The sequence below is a fragment of the Haliotis rufescens genome, unplaced genomic scaffold, assembly GCF_023055435.1.
Source record: "Haliotis rufescens isolate VD_foot unplaced genomic scaffold, xgHalRufe1.0.p SCAF_3, whole genome shotgun sequence".
Lineage (NCBI taxonomy): Eukaryota > Metazoa > Mollusca > Gastropoda > Lepetellida > Haliotidae > Haliotis > Haliotis rufescens.
This window is the reverse complement of record NW_025964001.1, coordinates 53893046-53913771: the sequence shown is the minus strand read 5'-3', so window position 1 is coordinate 53913771 and position 20726 is coordinate 53893046. Positions and strand designations below refer to the sequence as shown.

Here is a 20726-nt window from a genome sequence, read left to right as displayed (position 1 = left end):
GCCCTTTCAATAATTTTGGCAAATTAGGTTTTCCCTGAAACAGCAGAACACTTGAATAGAGAGTGGTTACTGAGTGTGAATAGCTGGTAAACAAATCGCTTTCCTTAAAGTTTTTACAATATTTAACAGGTTTTTCAAGGCCTTCTGAAGGCAAAATCATGGACATCTTAAGGCCATCATCAAAGTTCAAGGCTTCTTCATGTCTGTAGAAGCAATGATGGCAATCAAACCAGAAACTTTTCAGAAAGATCTAACATTCTTAAAGAAATATACAGCTCTGAGATTCATTCCAGAAACATCTAGACAACCCTATCCAGGTTCTAAATCACACCTGTTTCCATGGGAACAACAAAAATCAAAATTCATAAAATTAACAAATCAGCAAAACCTCCACCAGGTTGATATATGAGAAATGAGAATTGATTCTGAGAAATCCTCAGCAAAATATAAACATTACAGACCTCCATATTGCCTGAACTTAACGCCAAAGAATATTTTTTCTTCAAAGTTTTTACATCTCACAAATTTTGTTGAAAGAAATAGTAAAACATAAAATATATGCACACAAAAAGTCTGAGTCTCATAGTTACTGTGCTAATTATGGTGATTAATGCTTCCATTCATCACTCATTCACTGCTTGCCATCAAATGAAGACCCAAGAACTATTTCCCTGTATACTTACTCTACATAACGTTTTTTTTTCAAACAAGCAGATCACTGCTGCCATTTAGCTAATTCTAGTTCCTTTGAAATACATAAAACAATCTTCTAACAGTCTTCAAACACAGAAGACATTATGCTTTTTGAGGAACACTGGTATTGATTTATTTCTTTACACTTGAGGCTCCATGGGACTGGATTTCTTGACAATACGCTATAGGGAAATAGTATAAACGTGCACTTTCACCCCACGTTCATTCTGCATTAAAGGAGGACTATGCTGAAACGTGTTTATTTACATAAGCTTGTTTGTCTTAATGGTAAATAAAACCATTTCCATAATCAATAGAAATTTCTGCTAATTACAAAGTTGATTGTACGTTTCGATTATGACTACATCATAAGCATGTGTTTATGATTCACTATCAAACAGTGATGATACCAGGTGTTTGGGAAAAAGTGAGCTGCCTGCCCAACCGTTGGCACCCATCACAAACACATGCAAAGGCAAGTCAATTGTTCACCTGAAAAGCATTGGAACATATGTTACAAGTCAAAATAGGAAATTGCATTGGACATCATTTTTGTCACTGGTGCTTTCCTTTTTGGAAAGTCCTCCACATGTCTACCATAAATGTTTCGCCAGCTTCACTGAGGCCTTGAATGTTGTAACCCTGATCAAAGAACCTTTGAGCAAGAGTTGTATGATGCTCTTTGAAATCTTTGGAGAAAGATGATGCTCGAATGTACCTCAAAAGTTGTGAAATGTACACACCAAGGGCTGGAGCTGCAAAAATATTGCTTGACAAAGGGAAAGTTGACAATTGGATAGTTGAAGTCGTCTCTCTTGTGGAGAGTATTGTTTTCACTCTGAACATAGATCGAAGTATGAATCCATATCAAACTCTGAACATATATCGAAGTATGAATCCATATCAAACTATACTGAACAGCAAAAGAAATGTCATCATGGATAGATATATGAGAAACCTTATTTGTCCAAACACTGTAAACATACTTTGAGACATATTAAAAAGATGAAACTTGGCAAAACTGATCATCAAGGTTGAAATTAAAGTGTCAAATGTTCTCTAAGTGAAACACAACACTATTCTCTGTGAAAATGGCATCACAAGTCAGTATCTCGTGTGTCCGCCATGTGCATTGATGATTGCCATGCAACATCGATACATGGAATGGATGAGGCGGTTGATGAAGGCCATAGGCACTTGAGCCCACACTCTGAGGAACGCCTGACGCAGTTTAGCTGCAGTTGTTGGCCTTGGTCGGACGTCATTTAGCTGTCTTTGAATCTCGTCCCACAGGTGCTCAATGGGATTTAAATCGGGACCAAGGGCAGGCCACTGCATGGTTCTGATGCCATTCTGCCGGAGGAAGTCTTTTGTTGCTCTCGCAGTGTGGGCATTGGTGTTATCATGCTGAAACTCGTGGTTGCGGCAACGTGCCAAATGAGGTATGGGACCGATGCTCTGGAAGACCACAGGGCCGACCATCTGTGCAAGACCAATTCCACCCCACACCATGATGCTCGGACCACCCCTTGAGTCTCTCTCAACAACACAAGCATCCGAATAAGGTTCCCCACAGCGTTGCCAGACTCTCTCTGTGCCATCTGCTGTTGAGATACAGTAATGGCTGTCATCTTAGAAGAGGACTCCTCTCCACTGCTGGTGGCGCCAATGCTGGTGCTGTGTTGCCCACTGTAGACAGTCCCGGTGATGATGTGGTGTCAGAATGGGTTCTTGGTGTGGCCTGCGACAGTGGAGGTGTCTGCTAGTCAATTGTCGAGGCACAGTGTCCGCACTAATGTGTCACTGGTGTGTCCCCATGGTCTATTGCGCAGTTTCCACAGAGCGATCTTGAAGATGCTGTCGCACAATCTGACAATCCTGACGTCGGGTGGTGACCCTTGGTCTTCCACTACGTGGTCGGTCATCTGTAGTGTTGGTGGTCTGATACCGTTGCTGGAGCCTGTATATGGCCCTTACGTGGACTTGAAATGCATTGGCTACTTGCCGGGCGGTTTGTCCAGCTTGCAATCATCCAAGGGCTTGGTGTCGCTGATACCTTGTCAATATTGGCATGTGGTAGGGATTCAATAAAGAATGAGTGTTATCTGATCTGGGTGGATTTTTATAGGGCAAGAAATGGGGGAACGCATGTGCATTTCAATTTGCACGAGACTCACGTGCATCGGGTTATCATGGCAGTGTTGCAGTGATGCCTTTGGGCGATCGGTTTAATTCATCTACTTTGTTTTTTCATCATCAAATTCATTTTTCCGGACAAGGTAATGTTAGATTTAAGAAACTTTGACAAAAATTACCCAGATATTTAAATGACAACCTTTCATGCAATGTTACTTGGGGTGATGTTTCTTTTGTGGTTCAGTATATAATAATCTTAAACTAATCCAAATGTAGCCAGATATATTTTCATAAACCTTTTGGATTTAATGCGAAATACTCATTTCCTCCAACTGTTAATAAAATAAAATTAACAAAAACCTAAACCATTCTAATAAAAAACATCAAGCCAGACATACTTTCATAAATCTTTCAGAAATTGATTTTTTACTGAGCTTGTTTATTCAGAATTTAAATTTTCTAGCTTGTATGTAATCACAAGAAAGATACATGCATTTTCTGTTCCCAGTAAATCAGCAAATTACAAGAACAACTATCATGATGAACATGATTTGTTTGTGCAGAGACGGGTTCGTGCACACACAGTCATGGCCTCGTGCAAGTTTTAATAAGGACGAAGGCAATACCTAACTTCAAGTTGAAGCATGGTGGCCCAGCTCTAGTCTAATGACTTGCTTCCCTCTCCGTAATGAATAAACATACAAATTAGAGTGGACCACAGACATCACTTAAACCCATGAAATCAATGGCAGCCAGAAATTACATGGCTGATAAAAAATAGCCTTCAATTATGACAATCTATTTCCAGATACACATGATCACCATATTGAACAGCGCTAGCTTCTATCAGATTAACAGTCATAATTATATTGTGTATTCTAATTAATATACCGTAGTGTTATTCTCAATGACAAACTGTTATCTGTTCTTTATAATACAGGAAACTGAACTGCTTTGTCAAATTTTCGAACACACCGAAATGTGGCGGTAACGACTTTCTATCTGGTTTTAGTACCTGAAGACCTTTCTAAAATCATCAAATAATGCTTGGAGTTATTTAAAAGGCAAAAGGTAATCAAATTTACCGCCACACCACAAGTGGCAAAGTGTGCTCTTGGGTGGCCCATTTTCATTATTGAATAACAATATGTTCTTAAGAGTAGAGTACTTTCTGTTAAATTGTACCAATGTCTTGGAACAAGAGTCCACCATCTTCACACAGTAATGTTTCTTATACTTGAGCATGGCAGATACGTAAATGTTGTGCTAATCAATGTCCACTAGGAGGCACATGTGGGGCTCAGATCTGTGTATGTCATATATACTACTCAAAAGAAGTTAAGGATCACCTGATTCTTTCATATTACTTTAGTAAATCTCTCAAGTCATGACAGATTAACTTTACCATTATGAAAGAATCGGGTGATCCTTAACTTCTTTTGAGTAGTGTAGAATACTAAACTCACTCCCATGTAATTCCCATTTTATGAAACGAGTGGATAGTTCTGGTATCTGACGAGCGAAAGTGAGTCAGATACCAGAACTATCCACTCGTTTCATAAAATGGGTTCTGTATTTTCTTGAGTACAGTGCACACTTTTTTTCTAAAAAAAAACACAGTTGTGTAGAAGGGGGTGCGCATTATACACGCCATAGTGAGTTTGGATGTTTTTTCCCCCAACACAAAAACATTACCGTGAGCAGTTCAAGTGTTCATTGTATATCTGGTCTTATGTTTGTAACTTATTTCATTAATTTAATTCCTTTTAATATTGTTTTAATTAATTTCGGTGAAATTGTGTGTGAAGGGATTGTAAGATCGCACCACTTACCGTTCGTTATTAACAGCAACCAATCAGATTACCGATATTGATGCCTTGAAACGAAGTTTAGTTGACAGAGAATGGATACATATATCATAAATGCCATACTTTGACTTGTTAAAAGTCATATTTGTTGTAGTTTGAGGATTCTATGTCAACTTGTAGTTCTCACAATCACGTGCGCAGGAGCTTCAACGGTGACTGGTCAAATTGTTTCATGTGAAACAAAATACCCGCCAATAACGATCAGCTGCACCAAAGTGCTACGCTTAGGGTTATTATTATTTTTAATATATTCAGTAAAAGCTGCAACTAAAATAAAAAGACATTGGAATATTTAATTCCTGAAAAAAAATTAGTTTAGATACGGTTTCCCCCGATCCTTTAAATTAATCACCGATAAATTCCAAGAAAACGTGTGTACAGCTGATTGCTATTTCCGGCTTAGTTAACAAGAAAATACACAAGGTAATCTTAATCCCTGGATGTAAAACAATGCCTCTCTATACTGTGGCACATGTAGACATAGACCTGTGTATGCCACACTTATATGCACGGCATGTATGCATCTCTATAGTATGTATGGCGGGTCTCTATAGTATGCATGGCGGGTCTCTATAGTATGCACGGCGTGTATGCATCTCTATAGTATGTATGGCGGGTCTCTATAGTACGCAAGGCGGGTCTCTATAGTATGCATGGCGGGTCTCTAACGTATGTATGGCGGGTCTCTATAGTATGCATGGCGGGTCTCTATTGTATGCATGGTGGATCTCTATAGTATGCAAGGTGGGTCTCTATAGTATGCATGGCGGGTCTCTATAGTATGCATGGCGGGTCTCTATAGTATGCACAGCGTGTATGCATCTCTATAGTATGTATGGCGGGTCTCTATAGTATGCAAGGCGGGTCTCTATAGTATGCAAGGCGGGTCTCTATAGTATCTATGGCAGGTCTCTATAGTATGCATGGCAGGTCTCTATTGTATGCATGGCGGGTCTCTATAGTATGTATGGCGGGTCTCTATAGTATGCAAGGCAGGTCTCTATTGTATGCATGGCGGGTCTCTATAGTATGCATGGTGGGTCTCTATAGTATGAATGGCAGGTCTCTATACTGCGGCACATGTAGACTTAGATCTGTGAATGTCAGACTTGAATGCATGGCGGGTCTCAATTCTGATCTGACTTGAATGAGAATGAAGAACAGCCATCCTTCAACTACATTTCACATCCACTAAGTCAACCCAGCAAAGCAGGTGCTACAACTCCTTATTTTTATAACTACTAGGGGCCCTGGTGCCCAAGGTACCTAGATATGCTATGATCCAATGATCCTAGGTTCAGATCCAAGATTCAACCTGATTATGAGCATTTGTTTGTGAGCATTATATCCATTTTTAAGTTTTCCCCAAACAGATGTCACCTCTCCTGCAACATGATCATATATCATGGTGCTTTGATCCAATACAATCAAGGGTCGGGTAGCAGTAGTGGTTTAAGCGTTTGCTCGTCACGACGAAGACTTTGGTTCGATTCCCAACATGGGTACAATGTGTGAAGCCCATTTCTGGTGTCCCCCGCCATGATATTGCTAAAAGCGGCGTAAATCCATACTCACTCACTCACTCCAATTCAATCCTGAAGATGGACAATACTGCATATATTGTGTAAAAATGATTTTACATTTTAGCTGAAAATATCTCTTCATGATGAAAATTGCAACAACACAAATGCATAATTCATGCAGAAACAGACTGACGTAGCCCAAATGTTCATAATGCAATATAACTTTTTAAATCTGTTATGCAATTTAGTAAAAACCTGTTAAACGATATCGATACAGAATAAAGAACAATTAATAAGCCCATCTTTAAATTGACTATCATGATCCCTGGTGCACCGTTGGCTTGTCTAGTATAACAGGATAGTGATTTGCTTGTGGTGAAAAAATGTACACAAAATAATTTTTTTTAAATGATCGAATTAACCACCACGAGGATAACTAGTTGTATGAATTGATCAGTATTAATCAATGTGTTAAAGACTAAAACTATTTAAAACCTTTAAATTCTAACCAAGATCTTTTTGAGAGACATCTAAATTTAGAATAAAATCAGTTAGCTAATCTTCCAAAGGCTGCAGATGGCAATGTAAATTTATATCAAATTGCTTCTAAAGGTTGTGAAACTAACAAGGTCAAGTTGGACTGAAGACTATATGCCACACAACCTATTCCAGCAACTTTCTGCCTTGAACATTCCTCCCGCTATCTCTCTACAGTTAAATATTGAACCAATATTCATTTTCATGAAATGATTGAATTACAAAAATGCAAGCTGAGTAAAATTAGACATTGGAAGTAGTTGTGAAATTAGCGGAGACCTTCTATTGTTGCACAACAAACGGTTGTGGGGGAAGCAGTTTTTGTCTAGTCAAGTCAGATTTCAACACAAGCGTATCTAGGCAACGTACTTTGATGTGAATTAAAGGCAAATGTGAAAATCAGGATAGAAATCACCATTAAACTGGAGAACAGACACTGCTTCTCTCAAGCAAGTCACAGAGTTGGAGGAGATGGTGTTTCTCTCAAGCAAGTCACAGAGTTGGAGGAGATGGTGTTTCTCTCAAGCAAGTCACAGAGTTGGAGGAGATGGTGCTTCTCTCAAGCAAGTCACAGAGTTGGAGGAGATGGTGTTTCTCTCAAGCAAGTCACAGAGTTGGAGGAGATGGTGCTTCTCTCAAGCAAGTCACAGAGTTGGAGGAGATGGTGCTTCTCTCAAGCAAGTCACAGAGTTGGAGGAGTTGGTGCTTCTCTCAAGCAAGTCACAGAGATGGAGGAGATACTGCTTCTCTCAAGCAAGTCACAGAGTTGGAGGAGACACTGCTCCTCTCAAGCAAGTCACAGAGTTGGAGGAGATGGTGCTTCTGTCAAGCAAGTCACAGAGTTGGAAGAGACACTGCCCCTCTCAAGCAAGTCACAGGGTTGGGAGGAGACGGTGCTTCTGTCAAGCAAGTCACAGAGATGGAGGAGACGGTGCTTCTGTCAAGCAAGTCACAGAGTTGGAGGAGATGGTGCTTCTGTCAAGCAAGTCACAGAGTTGGAAGAGACACTGCCCCTCTCAAGCAAGTCACAGGGTTGGGAGGAGACGGTGCTTCTGTCAAGCAAGTCACAGAGATGGAGGAGACACTGCCCCTCTCAAGCAAGTCACAGGGTTGGGAGGAGACGGTGCTTCTGTCAAGCAAGTCACAGAGTTGGAGGAGACGGTGCTTCTCCCAAGCAAGTCACAGAGTTTGAGGAGATGGTGCTTCTCTCAAGCAAGTCACAGAGTTGGAGGAGACACTGCTTCTCTCAAGCAAGTCACAGAGTTGGAGGAGACGGTGCTTCTGTCAAGCAAGTCACAGAGTTGGAGGAGATGGTGCTTCTGTCAAGCAAGTCACAGAGTTGGAGGAGACACTGCCCCTCTCAAGCAAGTCACAGGGTTGGGAGGAGACGGTGCTTCTGTCAAGCAAGTCACAGAGATGGAGGAGACACTGCCCTTAAGCAAGTCACAGAGTTGGAGGAGACGGTGCTTCTGTCAAGCAAGTCACAGAGTTGGAGGAGACGGTGCTTCTCCCAAGCAAGTCACTGAGTTTATGTTTGTTTTATGAGAATTGGTTAGAATTGGATGCAATTCCATATGTACCATATTATCTTGTGGTTTTTTTCAGGTGGACACTTGACTTGACTTTGCATGTGTTTGTGATGGGTGCCACCAGTGGATTTGATACATTCAACATTTTGCAAAAACCTGGTATCATCACTATTTGATAGTGATTCATAAACACATGTTCATGATATAGCTGGAACCGTTTCTTGTGAACATGGAAAGGGCTTTGTCACTTATATTTACAGATATGTACCCAACGTTCATGATTTTGGAAAAGGTACATGGCAAGAACAGTTGTCCCAGACCAACACTGCTAGTTATATGAACTAACAATTTCTGACCTTCTCACAGAGCTAAGAGGAAATCCTGCCCAGTGGCTTTAGACTTTAGCCAAATGTTCATGTCAAGAAAACCTGAAACTTTTGAGTTGAAGTATGTAGAGCATATGTTATTAGTGAAGTGAATGCAGAAAACATGGCAGATTTATTCATTGTTTGCTGTTTTACGCTATATGACGGCGGTCTGTAAATAATCAACTCCAGACCAAGCTATCCAGTGATTGGCACCATCATAATTGATCAACACAATTGGGATACAATAACATGTATCAACCCCGTCTGTGAGTCTGACTGTTAGTCGCCTGTTATGACAAGTATTGGTAGCTGAAGACCAATTCTAACCTGGATCTTTACAGGTAAAAGAATGGTGGGGCTCTCATTATTATTATTATCATTTCATTTCCATTCTACATGAGCTATAACTCAAGAAGCAATGATACATCATAATAACATTTGAATATCTGCAAATGTCTTTCATATGGTTAATTACTTATTTTCACCAACTAAACTTAACAAGAGTCACCAGAAAGATGACATATCCCCCCGGCAGCTGTCTGTAAAGTAACCACAACTAAATGTGCAATTCTGTATGTAATGATTCAAGAGTTGAATGTCCTTGAAGAAGCATACATTGTTTACCCACAAAAGATCCACCATCGTCGCATCCATATGAAATCGAAAGTAAAACATGTATGTTTCTGTGTGGTTTTTTTATGCAAACAAATGACAAATTACAAGAAACAATAACTAAACAAGCGTATAGTCAACGAAGTCTTCTATACCCCCCCCGCCCATTTTAACACGTTATGGTCCCAAACCAGGTAACTGACCCAACATTTCTCTTAGCCCATGTCAAAATAGCTGCAATGGAAATTCTAAAATAAACATTTCTAAAACTCCTGAATATCAAATGGCACCAGTTCAGTATGTGTTTTATATATAGACATGCAACGTTTGGCAAGGAAATATTTAACAGTTGATTTGTTATACTGGATAAGTGAACCCACCCTATATTAAAACTTAAATCCAACTTGTTGCCAAGGAAACGTAAAAAATAAAAATTTATAAAATTCCTAAATAGCAAAAGGCACCAGTTCAGTATGTGCCTGGTAGATATGCAAAGTTTTGTAAAAAAGTATTTAACGGTTTTTGAGTTCCGCTACGGAAATGAATACCCCTCTTATAGAACCTAAGACCAACTTGTTGCTATGGAAACATAAAAATAAAAAAAATAATAAAAATTCCAAAATAGCAAAAGGCACAACTTCACCACTTAAGTGATATAAATGCAAAGTTTGATGAAGAAATATTTAACGATTTTTTAGTTCTGCTCCGGAAACGATTCCGACAGACGGACGGACGGACATGCCCATAGCTATATCCCCCCCATTATATGCCTGGGGGATAATTATGCAAAAGAACAGTGTCACAAAGATTTAAAGTCAATAAAAAAAAACGTCATCCCAGAATTAATTAATTGCCAAGATAAGCAAAGCCAATTAAGAACACACAAAATCAAAACTTTCCTCACAGACAACCATGTTTCCAAGAGCAGGACATCACACACAATAAACAGAACATTCACTTTGCTGGGTAACTGTTATGCCACACACTGGTCTGGTTGACCCCTTGTGGTAGGACGCTAGACACATGTAGGTGGACCATCTATCACCCCAAATCTCAATCTCTGTACAGGCCCATCAAAACCTCATCGAATAGGTCGATCATCTCATGGCCCAATCAGCCAGCTCGGAAGGAGCTGTGTGGCTGACAGGGTGTGAAATACAAAGTTACCGCTAACCACAGCCTCATTTGTTTCTGATAATTAAGACCACAAATACGCACATAATCTTCCGCTCTTGTCATAAATTTTGTTGCAACCGAGGAAATATTTGCATGCAACTTGCAAGATGTTTGAACTCATATCCAAATGATACACTTTTGTTGTGCAACCAAGCAACAGAAATGAATACATTTCAAGATGGCTGCCTTCCCTCAATGTCACCTGTGAGAGCATCTGAATGAGATAACATCATTCGAAATACAGCATGTACAGAACTAAACAAACAAAGATTTTCTGTATCATTAATTACATTTCGGGTTTTTCTGCAATGGAAATGCATTGTAAAAGGGATTATTTGGTCACCATAGTAACAATTCTAAACATTACATCAAGATACTGACAAAGACCTACACTAATGGATACAGTCATAGAACAGAGGACTCTTAATTATCTAAAGAAGAGGCCGATTCTTACAAGGTCATATCGATTACAGAAAATTCATGATGGCATCTCACCTTGGTCCTCCACATCCAGGTTCCTCATCATCCAGCTGACCAGATCCTGACCTGGAAACACAAGACAAAGGCATTGTGAATTCCTATGTGGACATAATAATAACTGGAATCATCATATGCACATCCTCGGGGTGCAGGGGGTCTGGGAAACTGTTCCCCCTCTGCACCCTTCCGCTGTGAGATATTGTAATAATCTTATATACATTATCCATTCCATACATTTTGCACTAAAAAATAAAACATGCCCTGCACATAAAACACTGTCACTAAAATTAATTTATACACATTCATGCATAAATTACTTGGCTAAGAAAGTTTGGTTTGTTTGTTGTTTAATGCCGCACTCAACAATATTCCAGCTATACGACGGTGGTCTGTAAATAATGGAGTGAGGACGTGACAATTCAGTGATTGACATCATGAGCATTGATCCAGGCAATTGGGATACAATGACCTGTGAGCCTGGCCACCGTATCCAGTTAGTCGCCTCTTACAACAAACATCCGCCCATGTTTGATGGTGACTAAAAATGAAACAAACAAGAAATGATTGTTCAATGGTGATGTGTTTGATCCGGGTATCAAGGCTGTTTTGGACCTAAGTTTGCAGTGTTATGGCAAATGTTTTTTTAAGCTTAATAATGTTTTGATATCATTTGTAATTTTTCGGTCAAATCCAATTTTCAAGTGCATACTTTCATTTGGCAGTTACTTATTTCTATCACAATAACTGATTCATGCAAACATAAACTTCCAAGGGCACACTCACACATCTTTGAGTGAGTGAGTGAGTATGGTTTTACGCCGCTTTTAGCAATATTCCAGCAATATCACGGCGGGGGAAACCATAAAAAGGGGAATCACACATTTTAACCATGTCGGGAATCGGTTCGCCCCGATTATGTTTCTAGGTTTGTCAGCACCATACCCGTGCTCATGGGTTACACCAAAGCGGTAAACGTCTATGACCTGCATCACTTCGGGCTTTCCTCCCACATTAAGCTGACACGCCGCGATATAACTGGAATACTGTTAAAAGCGGCGTAAACCCAACTCACTCACTCACTTAATTACAGACCCTTTATAATTCTTGTAAATAATTTGGTTCAATGAATAATATTGTGTATCCCTTGGGATGCAATAGGTTTTTTTTCTGGGCTATATTTCTGCGTTGTGTAAAACCATGAAGTTGACAAATTCCATCAAAGAATCAATTTTTACTAAATAAAAAAAGTTACAGATCATGAATATTTTGGGGGATAATTATTGTACTGAAACTGAGCACACACTTTCACAAAAGTATCACCAAAAATATTCATGATCACTAACTTATTTTGTTCAGTATATAATTCATAGAACACTTGTGTAGGATGACCAGTCCACATTATCTCACCCAGTACATAGAACACTTATGTAGGATGACCAGTCCACATTATCTCACCCAGTACATAAAACACTTATGTAGGATGACCAGTCCACATTATCTCACCCAGTACATAAAACACTTGTGTAGGATGACCAGTCTACATTATCTCACCCAGTACATAGAACACTTATGTAGGATGACCAGTCCACATTATCTCACCCAGTACAGAGAACACTTGTGTAAGATGACCAGTCTACATTATCTCACCCAGTACATAGAACACTTATGTAGGATGACCAGTCCACATTATCTCACCCAGTACATAGAACACTTATGTAGGATGACCAGTCCACATTATCTCACCCAGTACATAGAACACTTGTGTAGGATGACCAGTCTACATTATCTCACCCAGTACATAGAACACTTATGTAGGATGACCAGTCCACATTATCTCACCCAGTACAGAGAACACTTGTGTAAGATGACCAGTCCACATTATCTCACCCAGTACATAGAACACTTATGTAGGATGACCAGTCCACATTATCTCACCCAGTACATAGAACAATTATGTGGGGTGACCAGTCCACATTATCTCACCCAGTACATAGAACACTTATGTAGGATGATCAGTCCACATTATCTCACCCACTATATAGAACACTTGTGTAGGATGACCAGTCCACATTATCTCACCCAGTACATAGAACACTTATGTAGGATGACCAGTCCACATTATCTCACCCAGTACATAGAACACTTATGTAAGATGACCAGTCTACATTATCTCAACCAGTACATAGAACACTTATGTAGGATGACCAGTCCACATTATCTCACCCAGTACATAGAACACTTATGTAGGATGACCAGTCCACATTATCTCACCCAGTATATAGAACACTTATGCAGGATGACCAGTCCACATTATCTCACCCAGTACATAGAACACTTATGTAGGATGACCAGTCCACATTATCTCACCCAGTACATAGAACACTTATGTAGGATGACCAGTCCACATTATCTCACCCAGTACATAGAACACTTATGTAGGATGACCAGTCCACATTATCTCACCCAGTATATAGAACACTTATGCAGGATGACCAGTCCACATTATCTCACCCAGTACATAGAACACTTATGTAGGATGACCAGTCCACATTATCTCACCCAGTACATAGAACACTTATGTAGGATGACCAGTCCACATTATCTCACCCAGTACATAGAACACTTATGTAGGATGACCAGTCCACATTATCTCACCCACTATATAGAACACTTGTGTAGGATGACCAGTCCACATTATCTCACCCAGTACATAGAACACTTGTGAAGGATGACCAAAACAAACATATTACAAGCTTTTCCCCAGAATACTATTTGTTCGACATCAACTATAAAAGGTTTAGAATAAGTTTAGCACAATTTAGATGCAGCTCTCATAGACTTAGGATCGAAGTAGGCAGGCATAGAATCATAGACAGAGAATTGAGAATATGTGAGCAATGTGATTTAAATGTGATTGAAGATGAGTTTCATTTTCTGTTAGTTTGTCCAAAATACGACCACCTTAGAAGAAAATATATTGATCTGCCTGGTTATGTACATCCCACTCTACAAAGATTTATAACGATCATGTCAACAACTGATAAAGATACTCTAAAAAATCTATCAATGTTCATTTATCATGCTATGTTAATTAGAATATGACCTGTTAAACGGATCTGTAACCACACCCGAAAACAGAATTGTACTATGGGCCTGAGGCCTTTCAGTATGGAATAAAACTTATCCTATCCTATCCTACTGACAAACCTAGAAATATAATAGAAATGAACCAGAATTCAAACCCACAATCATAGGTTTTACCTTCCAAGTTCTGTATATGCCAGGTAGGTATGACAAACAAGTCAGTATTTATTGTGTTACCTCAGACATGAACCATAATGCACATGTTATCAAAATAGGGAAAATAAAATATCTTCATTTCCATCACTTCTGTACAGAATATTACCAAAATGTATCTGTCATGCTGATTTCTTTTTTTAATTTCCCGAGTGAGTTTATTAAATTCCATCCAAGTCGCATGTTGTGTCAAAATTTCCAAACACATAATCAATCAACAGAAGAGTACAAAAATAACCAACCAAATTCCTAACCTACTTTTTTTTACATAACTATTGAACTAATGATAAAACTGTTCCAGACACTTTTTACTTTTCCCTGGAATATCCCTTGAAGGCCCCTAGCATGAAGCTTATGTCTGCACTTGGTGAACACACAGCTTCTGCCAGGATCTTTCTCAGCCCAGGATTTCAGTTCTGAGGTCATTAGTTCCTTCCAAACTAGGTCTCCAGAATGATGAACCTCCACAAACAGGACGAAAAATGAAACGCTTTTGATGCTGTAACATGAGCTTCAGTAGGTCCTCCACTACTGGATCCAACATGACCCAATCCTAATCAGCAATACTCAAGGGCAAAGGCATTAAATATTCATGTTTCCAGTATGACAGTAAATCCAGACAATAATGCAACAATAATGCAGGCCTTGAAACAAGATTTCCGGATTACTTTCTGTCCAAATTGCCAAACTTTCCTTACTCTTGTAATTTGTTACACCAGTGGTGTATATGTGACACAGTATATTCCTGATACAGAGCATCTCCCTCCATCACCAAATGATGCTAAGACTGGTCTGGGCAAGATGCTGAAGCTGCTGTCCAATAGTAAGGTATCATGGTCTGGACAAGGTGCTGAAGCTGCTGCCCAATAGTAAGTTATCATGGTCTGGACAAGGTGCTGAAGCTGCTGCCCAATAGTAAAATATCATGGTCTGGACAAGGTGCTGAAGCTGCTGCCCAATAGTAAGGTATCATGGGCTGGATGAGGTGCTGAAGCTGCTGCCCAATAGTAAGGTATTATGGGATGGACAAGGTACTGTGGCTGCTGCCCAACAGTAAGGTATCATGGGCTGGACAAGGTGCTGTGGCTGCTGCCCAACAGTAAGGTATCATGGGCTGGACAAGGTGCTGTGGCTGCTGTCCAACAGTAAGGTATCATGGGATGGACAAGGTGCTGTGGCTGCTGCCCAATAGTGAGGTGTCATGGGCTGGACAAGGTGCTGAGGCAGCTGCCCAATAGTAATGTATCATGGGCTGGACAAGATGCTGTGGCTGCTGCCCAACAGTAAGGTATCATGGGATGGACAAAATGCTGAGGCAGCTGCTCAATAGTAAGGTGTCATGGGCCGAACAAGATGCTGAGGCAGCTGCCCAATAGTGAGGTGTCATGGGCTGGACAAGGTGCTGTGGCTGCTGCCCAATAGTAAGGTGTCATGGGCCGAACAAGATGCTGAGGCAGCTGCCCAATAGTGAGGTGTCATGGGCTGGACAAGGTGCTGAGGCAGCTGCCAGATAGTAAGGTATCATGGTCTGGACAAGATGCTGTGGCTGCTGCCCAATAGTAAGGTATCATGGTCTGGACAAGGTGCTGTGGCTGCTGCCCAACAGTAAGGTATCATGGGCTGGACAAGGTGCTGTGGCTGCTGCCCAACAGTAAGGTATCATGGGATGGACAAGGTGCTGTGGCTGCTGCCCAATAGTGAGGTGTCATGGGCTGGACAAGGTGCTGAGGCAGCTGCCCAATAGTAATGTATCATGGGCTGGACAAGATGATGTGGCTGCTGCCCAACAGTAAGGTATCATGGGATGGACAAAATGCTGAGGCAGCTGCTCAATAGTAAGGTGTCATGGGCTGGACAAGGTACTGTGGCTGCTGCCCAATACTAAGGTATCATGGGCCAAACAAGATGCTGAGGCAGCTGCCTAATAGTAATGTATCATGGGCTGGACAAGGTGTTGAGGCAGCTGCCCAATAGTAAGGTGTCATGGGCCGAACAAGATGCTGAGGCAGCTGCCCAAAAGTGAGGTGTCATGGGCTGGACAAGGTGCTGTGGCTGCTGCCCAACAGTAAGGTATCATGGGATGGACAAGGTGCTGTGGCTGCTGCCCAATAGTGAGGTGTCATGGGCTGGACAAGGTGCTGAGGCAGCTGCCCAATAGTAATGTATCATGGGCTGGACAAGATGCTGTGGCTGCTGCCCAACAGTAAGGTATCATGGGATGGACAAAATGCTGAGGCAGCTGCTCAATAGTAAGGTGTCATGGGCCGAACAAGATGCTGAGGCAGCTGCCCAATAGTGAGGTGTCATGGGCTGGACAAGGTGCTGTGGCTGCTGCCCAATAGTAAGGTGTCATGGGCCGAACAAGATGCTGAGGCAGCTGCCCAATAGTGAGGTGTCATGGGCTGGACAAGGTGCTGAGGCAGCTGCCCAATAGTAAGGTATCATGGTCTGGACAAGATGCTGTGGCTGCTGCCCAATAGTAAGGTATCATGGTCTGGACAAGGTGCTGTGGCTGCTGCCCAACAGTAAGGTATCATGGGCTGGACAAGGTGCTGTGGCTGCTGCCCAACAGTAAGGTATCATGGGATGGACAAGGTGCTGTGGCTGCTGCCCAATAGTGAGGTGTCATGGGCTGGACAAGGTGCTGAGGCAGCTGCCCAATAGTAATGTATCATGGGCTGGACAAGATGATGTGGCTGCTGCCCAACAGTAAGGTATCATGGGATGGACAAAATGCTGAGGCAGCTGCTCAATAGTAAGGTGTCATGGGCTGGACAAGGTACTCTGGCTGCTGCCCAATACTAAGGTATCATGGGCCAAACAAGATGCTGAGGCAGCTGCCTAATAGTAATGTATCATGGGCTGGACAAGGTGTTGAGGCAGCTGCCCAATAGTAAGGTGTCATGGGCCGAACAAGATGCTGAGGCAGCTGCCCAAAAGTGAGGTGTCATGGGCTGGACAAGGTGCTGTGGCTGCTGCCCAATAGTAAGGTGTCATGGGCCGAACAAGATGCTGAGGCAGCTGCCCAATAGTGAGGTGTCATGGGCTGGACAAGGTGCTGAGGCAGCCGCCCAATAGTAAGGTATCATGGGCTGGACAAGATGCTGAGGCTGCTGCCCAATAGTAAGGTATCATGGTCTGGACAAGGTGTTGAGGCCGCTGCACAATAGTAAGGTATCATGGGCTGGACAAGGTGCTGAAGCTGATGCCCAATAGTAAGGTATCATGGGCTGGACAAGGTGCTGCGACTGCTGCCCAATAGTATGGCATCATGGCCTGGATGTCAAGGGAAGAGTCCTGACCCAATGTCCAGTGCCATGAAGCTGGAACACCAACATCTTCCTTTACAGCCAACAACAGGTAACTGAATTCAGGGATTTCCTTCATCTGAGATAGATTCAGTCCCCTGAAGACATGAAGGCATGGCATGAAGGCATGGACAATGAGGAAAAACGTCCATTTACATAACTCTTTGCAAAGAGTAAACAAGGGCAGATCCAGCCTTTTTAAAAGGGAGGGGTCCCAAAGATCAAAATCCTCAATGAAAATAAAATGAAAGTAAAACTAGTGAAAGTGAAGGAAAAAGCTCTTTGAAGGAAAATAACCCTGAGAGTCATGTGGATTGGCTTGCGACTGATTTTTGTTGCCAAAGGGCAAGCCTCATCTAAAATGTGTGAAAGGTGACACACATGTGTATCTCTGATTGGTCTTAATGTACTTCCTGATATACAAGGAGCAACTGACTTAAGACAACTATGTCTTGCTGACTATGCAATTTGCTGTTGTCTTTACTCCATAGAATGTCAATCAAAAGTTCTGATAAAACTAATTCCAGACACGACATAAAATATGACTTTTACCCTGAAGCCAATACTTCTTCATTAGCTTAGGGGATTAGCAAAATTAATTACCATTTGTCTGGCAGCAAAATACTATTCATGTTTATAATGATCCAACCAGACAATAGCATAGTTCAGGTCTGGAAAATAATCCCATAAAGGCGTTACTTCTGCAATAATAGCACATACAGAATATTATTCTTTCATAAACAAGGTACCTCTGAATTTTCAACACAAAATTTTGGGAGCAAGAAATCCTATTTTGTAAACAGATGGACGCAGCATAATCAATAGCAGTTACAAAATATTATTAATCTAAAGCATGGACAATAGAAGAAGGGACATAGAGCTCTCTCTAAAATATATCGCCAAGCAATTGCCAATAGGCTATTAAAGTCCAATCTGTCCTCATTATGCAAATAGCCTGCCCATCATGCTAAACAAATGCCTAAACAATACAGTCCTCCAGGCCGTCGCTCCACAGAGACCTCCAGATCACCCACATCTTGCATAGCGAGCTCACTGATTACCTGATGGCAATGGAGGTTTCTTGCATGGGGATCGGCAACAGAAGCAGAGCTCCATTCTCATCAATATCATTCACAAGATTCCAGCTTTGAAATGACTAGCATAAGACTTTTTTGGAGAAACAATTAGCCACAGTTGTATTGTTCAGTTGGGATTCTTCATTGCTGATCAATAACAAGGGAAGAGAGCTAATTAAGAAATAATTCCATTGAGCCCTGCCGAGCAATGTGAATCGGGACTTTGGGGACATTCCTGGTGCATTGTGACTGTATGGGGGACCAACCACTGCCAATCACTGTAGCTTGACAACCACCATTCTCCTGTGTAGCTTGACAACCACCAACCTTCCTTGTAGCTTGACAACCACCTTCATTCACTGTAGCTTGACAACCAGCACCCTTCATTGTAGCTTGACAACCAGCACCCTTCATTGTAGCTTGACAACCAGCACCCTTCATTATAGCTTGACAACCAGCACCCTTCAGTGTAGCTTGACAACCAGCACCCTTCATTGTAGCTTGACAACCAGCACCCTTCATTATAGCTTAACAACCACCAGCTCATTGTAGCTTGACAATCACCACCAACTCATTGTAGCTTGACAATCACTACCAACTCATTGTAGCTTGACAATCACCACCCTTCATTATAGCTTAACAACCACCAACTCATTGTAGCTTGACAACCACCAACTCATTGTAGCTTGACAACCACCAGCGCATTGTAGCTTGACAACCACCAGCTCATTGCATCTTGACAACCACCAACTCATAGTAGCATGACAACCACCAGCTCATTGAAGCTTAACAACCACCAGCTCATTGCATCTTGACAACCACCAGCTCATTGTAGCTTGACAACCACCTGCGCATTGTAACCTAACAACAACCAGCTCATTGTAGCTTGACAACCACCAGCTCATTGTAACTTAACAACCACCAGCTCCTTGTACCTATTAGGAGGTAGCAAATCTCCAAAATGCAAGGTCTGATGCAACATCCGATGCAGAAGATTAAAAGAAGGGTCAAACTAAAATCTTTCAATGGATACTTTGGAAACTTTTATGCAAACGTTGTGCTCAATATTTCGAATTTGTAATCAAAAGTGGTTGTTATGGATACTGACCTAACCGACAACACACATGCCATGAAACAATGTGCTATCCAGAGTCTTATCGCTAGTGTGCCAGAACCCTTTGATAATGGCTTCGAATCCCAGATTCACCCTCATTACCTATAACCCGAGGTTCATAAGTTCTGCACCCATGATTGTACGTTTCTCCAAAGTGGTACATGTCCATGTAGGCCTCAAAGTTGCCACTAAAACAGTCGCCAATGCGACCTAAATTTAAATTTGTCTGACTTAAATTCAGAGGTCACCAAATGGCTACCTTCAAAAATATCTGTGGCGACTAAATTCTATTGCTTCACATACATAAATAATTTGATTGACATTTGCGACGCCATTTTCTCAATCGCCAGTGTTTTCATGGTCGCAATAGAACGCATTTACCATACTCATTGTCTGTTTCATTAACATTCTCATTGCCCAATGCAGCATAACGAGGGATTCAGTTACCATTACGAGGGATTCAGTTACGTAAACTCTTTCAACACCTTCGGCCGGAACACCGGCCAAGAAGCCTCGAGTCCCCAGACACTGTAGGCCGATAAAACCGGCCAAGCCGTAGTCACGTCAAAATACTTTATATAATTTTATGAACCTACCTGTCATATCATTCATTTATTAAATCTATCACATTTCACAATGTCTGAAATACGTATTCAATTTCAATTTATAATTTTTTATTGATAGATTAAAAAAATATCCACTATTTTCTGCAATGTTATTGAAAATAAAATTCTCGGACACACACTTCGACATCGGGTCTACATCGAACATGTCGAAGATCAAAATATAGAAGTTTCAAGCAAATCTTTAAATATATTATACAAAGAAATAAAACAATCAACAAAAATATTTCTAAAAGTTGTCAAACTTACATCTAAGTTATCATTTCCATCTTTTCGTGCAAATGCAAAATATTCTGGCTTGTTTTGTTGATTTTACATCCAGCTAAACAAAAAAAGTACTTGTAGCCATATGGCAACTAGTTAAAAAATTAGGCCTGCTATGATAT

At 41.1% G+C, this 20726-nt stretch overlaps 1 protein-coding gene across 4 annotated transcripts in view; it reads right to left on the bottom strand.

Moving 5' to 3' along the window:
- The window catches only part of LOC124116159 (regulator of G-protein signaling 7-like), a 142776-nt gene that overhangs the window by 39439 nt on the left and 82611 nt on the right, over positions 1 to 20726 (bottom strand). For all 4 annotated transcript variants that reach the window (XM_046477391.2, XM_046477392.2, XM_046477393.2 and 1 more), the window contains exon 3: positions 10938 to 10988. In XM_046477391.2, the coding sequence (XP_046333347.1) occupies positions 10938 to 10988 (51 nt within the window). The remainder of the gene's footprint in view (positions 1 to 10937; positions 10989 to 20726) is intronic.